Source organism: Suncus etruscus, chromosome 8, assembly GCF_024139225.1.
Source record: "Suncus etruscus isolate mSunEtr1 chromosome 8, mSunEtr1.pri.cur, whole genome shotgun sequence".
Taxonomy (NCBI): domain Eukaryota; kingdom Metazoa; phylum Chordata; class Mammalia; order Eulipotyphla; family Soricidae; genus Suncus; species Suncus etruscus.
Window position 1 is genome coordinate 24,566,711 of NC_064855.1, and position 6,455 is coordinate 24,573,165.

Genomic DNA, 6,455 nt, shown 5'->3' on the forward strand with positions numbered 1-6,455 from the left:
CCTTGCATGTGATCAACCCAGGTTTGATCCCCAGCTTTACATGGGGTCTCCCAAGCACCACAGGAATGATAATAGTGAATTAAATAAGTTCAGAGGCTATCAGGCATATCATCATACTATAGTTCACAAGATTTGTTATTTTTGTTTTTGGGTGCCAGAAATAGAACTTGTGCCTCAAATAGAGTTATGTTCTACCCTAGCCAACAAGACTGTATTTCAGATTGTTGAGAGGATAGATTTGGATTATGGACTATACCCAGCTCTACTCCCCTGAGCAAATCTTTGGGGACCATCTGGTAATAGGGATTGAACTGGGGTGAGCCTCATGCAAGGCAAGTACCCTAAGCATTGTATTATATCTCTAGCCTGGGAGTAGATTTTAGCAGTTCATCATGTTTGAAAATAAGTGTTTCCCTATGTTAACTGGACTCTTTTGTGTAGTCATTTCACACTACAAAAAAATCTCAAATAATTATGTTAGAACATTTAAATTATGGGAGCAGAGAGATAGTATAGTGAGTAGGGCACTTGCCTTTATGTGGGCAACCCAGATTTGATCCCTGGCAGTCCACATGGTCCCCAACTACTTCCAGAAGTATTTGAGTGCAGAGCCTGGAGTAACCCTTGAACACTGCTAGATGTGGCCCATAAATAATTTTTTTTGAAGTTTTGGGGTTTTGAATCACACCCAACAGTGTTCCTGGGCCAGGCAATACCAGGGATTGAACCTGGGCCTCCTCCTATGTGTCTGCCTGCAGGGCATGTGCTATACCTATTGCCTCTTTTTTTTTTTTTGGCCATTAAGTTATTTTATTTTATTTTATTTTACTTTTGGTTGTGGGGCCCCACCTGGTGTTGTTCAGGGCTTATTCCTAGCTCTATGTTCAGGTTTGGAGGATCAAATGGGGAACCACAGTCGAACCTGGGTTCACCACATGCAAGGATATACCGTTACCCAGGCCCCACCCAGCTATCAATCTCCACTGTTTCCTTTGTTGTTGTTGTTGTTGTTGTTATTTGTTTTGGGGCTATACCTGGTGGTGTTCAGAGGTTATTCCTGGTTCTTCACTCAGAAATTGTTCCTGGCAGGCTCAGGGGACCATATGGGATACCAGAAACTGAACCCGGGTCTGTCCCGGATTGGCCACATGCAAGGCAAATGCCCTACCGCTGTGCTATTTCTCCGGCCCACCTCCACTGTTTTCTAAGTTGTTTTGCCATGCATCATTTTCACCTGATGAAAATTATCACCTGGAATCTTCACAGAATACACAGAATCCTTTGTGGTGATCATTTCACACTACAAAGAAATCTCAAATCAGATAAAGGTACTAGTGGTGAATAATAAAGGAGATTAAAAAGCTTTTCCAAGGCCACAGCTAAGAGAAGGTGAGACTCCTGTAAGATACCCTGGGTGCAGCCTGTGTCTGTGCCAGAATTCCTAACCCTTTCCCGCCTTAGCCCTGGGCATAGCTGAGAGAGTTGAGGAGGGAGGGATGCCCTAATTAGGGGCACACGATCTAGGGAAAAGACTCTGATCCCCCCACTTCCACCCCTTACTGGTTTTCTCTCTCTAACTCAACACCCCAAGATGTGATTATTTGTCTTCCTTCTCTCATTTCAGCCCTTGCACGGGAAACCCCTGGAGAGAGCCACTTGCCCTAGCTAGACACACTAACCCAGATCCCAGATGTACTCTGTACTCTGGGCAGGACACAGCAACACACAGCCTCTCCACTGGTCATGCTGAGCCTAGACTCTGTAAGTCCCACTCAACCCTGCCAGTTCAGGACTGACCTAAAACTGCTTCTGTGCCATCTGGGTCTGCCCACTGGGCTATAAGCTGGGGTGGGTGGGGGCACCATCAGATCAAAAGGAGCACAGTGGGACTGATCCTTTCTATCCTTGGCAGGATGGCTGTTGCATGACATCACACTGGGGCCACAGTCTCCCCCCACATTCCCCATGCCTGGTCTCATGGGGTTGGTTCAGAGCCTGCCCCGATGGCATCATCCTCATCCTCCTCAGATCCTGGCTCCTCCTCCAAGAAACCTCTGGGCAAAATGGCTGGTGAGTAGGGGAGACACCTCATTCTGCTCTGGTTCACATCAGGGGTTCTCAGGGTTCTTACAGCCATAAAAGGGGCTTTAACCCAAACAAGGGGAAACTGCAGAGGGAGCCAAGGGAGTTTGGGGATAACTTACAGCTCTTGTTCTAGCCTTGAAGCATTGTGCAAGGTATTTTCCTCTGAGGCCTCTGTGGTCCTCCCTGTGTTCTACTGAGGCAGAAGTTCAGTAGAGTAAGGGAGCAACCAACTCTGGAAAAGCAAACTTCCTGTCCTGAGTCAAAACTGGGAGGAGGATGGGCTGAGGTGGGTCAGGGAATGACAGGGCTGGCACGGGGAAGGGGAGGCGTGTGCCTGACTCATGTGCATGGGGCCTCAGCCTCTATCCCAGCACCACCAACCACCTTTGGGCTCTAGCAATCTCTCTGCACTGCTGCTGGCATCCCTGGTGCTGCAGGGAAGTGTGATTGTTTTCTAGAACACTACAGCCCATAGCCCAGTGTGTATGATGTCTGGTCATTCCAACAACACATGGAAAGGAGGGAGAGAATAGCCCAGTTCAGACAGATGGCACCAAGGATTAGAGTGCGGGTTCTGTGTAGGAGAGGCCAGAGTTTCAACCCTGGCACCACATGGCCCCCTTGGCCCTGCGAGGTGTGACCATACAACCAAGACAAAAGCCAAGCAAAGTGATAAAGATGTGAGAGGCTAAAAAAAAAAAAAAAGATGTGAGAGGTCGAGTTAAAATCATGTGGTGTATCCACCAGTCTGTGACTCCCCAAGTTTGAGGGGCCTGCTAGCAGCCAGAAGGCAGCAGCTGGTTGATACTCAGTCTGTGCAAATGGCCCCCAAGTTTGAGGATTGTGTCAATGCTTATTGTTGCTTTGGGGGATATGGGGTGGTGCAAGACATGTGTTCTGCCACTGGAGCTTCCTCCCAACTCAGAGGGGTTTTGTCTGGATGATTTGGGGCCACAACCAGCGATGCTTAAGAGATATTCCTGGCTCTGTTCAGGGGGGGGGGGCGGTGATGTGTAGTGCAGGGGATCAAACCCAGGTCAATTACATGCAAGGCTGTACAGCTTCTAGCTGTACTCTCTCTCCTGCCCTGAAAGTGAGGATCTAACTGCCTAAATCTGTGTCACTTGATGCTGAAGTCGTGTTGCTCATTTGGCCACCACCTGGGATTTCTCAGGGTCAATGAGAGACCCACCCGTCTGTGGCTTTCTCTCTCCCCTATGAAGACTAATCCCCATTTATGGAAATGTACTCCCTCACTATGGAGAGCGGAATGGGGGCCGGTGGCTCCTCAGCAGCTTTTCGCAGCTCTTTTTGCTTTATAGCCTCCCAGATGGGGTACTTGTGCGGAGCTCCGGTTAAGAGGGAGCCAGGATAGCCCAAAGCCTCAGTTCCTAGCAGGCTGAGACTTGCGACTTTGCAGGCAGAGGCAGCTGTGAGCTCAGACACACTTTTCTCCCCCCAGACTGGTTCAGGAAGACCCTGTCGAAGAAGTCCAAGAAGATGCCCAGCTCCCCAAAAAGCACCCCCAGAAAGCAGCCAACCTCTGAGGATGGAACCACAGTTCAGGACCTGCGATCTGCCGCCACAAGCACCCCCGAGGCCTCTTCCAGCCCCAGCAGCAGCCGCTGGAGCAGAGACTATGACATCTGTGTGTGCCACAGCGAGGAGGACTTGAGCGCCGCCCAGGAGCTGGTCTCCTACCTGGAGAGCGGCCCTGGCAGCCTGCGTTGCTTCCTGCAGCTCCGAGATGCCACCCCAGGCAGTGCCATCGTGTCTGAGCTGTGCCAGGCTCTGAGCGGCAGCCACTGTCGTGTGCTGCTCATCACCCCCAGCTTCCTCCTTGACCCCTGGTGCAAGTATCAGATGTTGCAGGCCCTGAGCCAGGCACCCAGCTCTGAGGGACGCATCATCCCGCTGTTGGCTGGCATCAGCCGCGACGCCTGCCCTGCTGAGCTGCGCTTCATGTACTTCGTGGACGGTCGGGGGCCTGACAAGGGCTTCCGCCAAGTCAGGGAGGCTGTCCTGCGGTGTAAGTGGCTGGGCGAAGGGCGAGGAGCAGGGGCCACACCCGGGAACCCTTAGCAGCCACAGCAGCTCACAACCAGCAACTGGCTTTGTGGGTTCTATACCCAGTACCCCCAAACAAAAAACAACCCCCAAAACAAAATCAAAATGCTACTTGATTGGGTCCCTTTGTAGATTCTGAACGTCTTGGGGAGATGAAGGAGAGTCAGGGTGTGGTTCAGTGGCACATTCAGAACCGTATAGCAGCATTCAGAACCTGGCACATGATATCATCAGGGCCCGGCCAGTATCAAGGTCTGCACCTCTGGTCACTGGTACTGTTGTCTAGAGCCCCCTGGGTATTGCCACTGCCACCTGGCTGGCTCAGCACACTGGAGGTAGAAAAGCTGGAGGGGCTGGAATTAGGCGATGCTGGGAAGAGAGGGAGAGAATGACCTCTGCAGGATGAGAGTCCAGTCCACTTGATCAAAGGAAGGCAGGCAGGGACCTGTGGTGCTGAAGCTTCTGGTGTGACAAGCCCCATGGTCCTGTCTGGTCTCTTTCAGATCTGCAGACACTCAGTTGACACCTGACACACCAGAGGACGCTAAGAGTGGCATGAAGCTGGGGTCAGTGCAGTGGGCTGTGGCCACCAGAAGAGAAGAATAAGCTCTTTGGTTTCCTGTGACTGGGTACACAAAGGCTGCCTATTGGGGTTCCATCATGGCAGGTGCCCCAAGATGGGCCTGGAGCTCTCAGGGGATCCCCCAGAAGGCCATGGGGATCTGGGGACTCCCCCAACCCCGGAAGGCCTTGAGAAAGCTGGGGATTCCCCAAGGAAGTTAAAGGAGAACAGCCAGATGTCAGGGTAGGTGGTGCTAGAGCACCCTGTGTCTGCTGCTGCCTAATTGGATGCAATACTGGAGTTCGTGTATGGCTCATTTAACCCAGGGAACCTATGCTGGAAGCTTGGGCTGCAGCTACTGCAACAAGGTGTCCCTCTTGTGTGTGGAAGACCCCCCAGTAAGCACCTCAATTCACACTACTCAGCCTGGCCAGGGAGAGGAACCTGTTCCATGACCCTAGAAATCAGACACTGCTGCATTGGCAGGAGGGATCAAAGGCCTGACATCTCACTGGAGTCTGGGTGGAGCTAATCTTTCATGGCTGCTTATATACCTCTGGGTCAATCCCCTTGGCACCTGTGTGCCAAGTAGCAGTTCACCCACCAGTGCACCGAACTGAAACCAACTTCCTGCTCTTAGGCGTGACTTTGGCGTCACTCAACACTTCCTCTTCCCAAGCCCCTTCCTTGTTTTAGAAATCTATTTTTTTTTTCTTTTTAGAAATCTATTTAACATACTTACCTAGCAGGGGAGATACCATGATCACGAAGGTGGTTTCCCCATTGCACTCCAGATGTGCTTACCCCTGCGATTTCCCCAAATGTGGGAAACTCGACTGCATAATTTGTGGTAGTGGGGGACTGCGTTAGCACTCTCCCCTGTAAAAAAAAAAAATCTATTTACAGATATTTATATATACACTTTATCTAAAATTTTTTTAAGATTCTATGATTTACAATACTTTGATATTAATTCCTCACGCAGTCATTCCAACACCAGTGAAGGGTGCTTCACCAGTGTACCCACCTTTCTCTCCCAAAGACCCCAACATATCTCCTTCACACACACACTTTACTCAACTGTTTGGATTAGTTCTCATTATGTTGCCTTTGGATCTTTGTTGTTGCGGTGAAACACAGACTTTAAACCTGGTTTCAGACATTGGGCATTATATTTGTGCCCAGGTGTTCAAGCTGTGATCTTTGTATAGTTTGTTAATGAGATTTTTACATACAAAAAGGCCGAAGAATAACACAGGGTACATATACTCAGACACCTACTGCTTTCTCTTCCCTGCAGGCCCCCTCTGTGCCCAAGGCACTAGGACTTTCCCCAGTCCCTGGGGCACCGTCCTTCCAGCACCTTTACTCTGTAGGGCAGGGAGAGGGCGAATAGAGCCAGAAACACTGAGAATCACAATGTGGTTGAGTCTGAGTTCTTTTTTTTTTTTTTTTTTTTGGTTTTTGGGTCACACCCGGCAGTGCTCAGGATCACTCCTGGCTCTATGCTCAGAAATTGCTCCTGGCAGGCTCGGGGACCATATGAGATGCCGGGTTTTGAACCACCGACCTTCTGCATAAAAGGCAAACATTTGCCTTACCTCCATGCTATCTCTCGGGCCCTGAGTCTGAATTTTTTTCTGGTCATTTTGAATTCAGAAATGATTTATCGTTCCAAATTTTTTATGCCTCCCCCACCCCCCATATTCAGTTCCTTGACCTCACAGCCACAATCTAAAAT

At 50.1% G+C, this 6,455-nt stretch overlaps 1 protein-coding gene and 1 pseudogene across 1 annotated transcript; both read left to right on the forward strand.

The window, feature by feature from the left end:
• The first annotated feature begins 1,952 nt into the window (after window positions 1–1,952).
• Window positions 1,953–4,967, forward strand: TIRAP (TIR domain containing adaptor protein). The gene is made up of 3 exons (XM_049778911.1): window positions 1,953–2,070; window positions 3,548–4,114; window positions 4,656–4,967. Exons 1-3 carry the CDS (start codon window positions 2,004–2,006, stop codon window positions 4,673–4,675), a joined length of 654 nt encoding a protein of 217 aa, XP_049634868.1. The 5' UTR covers window positions 1,953–2,003; the 3' UTR covers window positions 4,676–4,967.
• A 481-nt stretch (window positions 4,968–5,448) lies between these two features.
• LOC126016772 (uncharacterized) lies at window positions 5,449–5,596 on the forward strand (annotated as a pseudogene).
• Window positions 5,597–6,455: the final 859 nt, after the last annotated feature.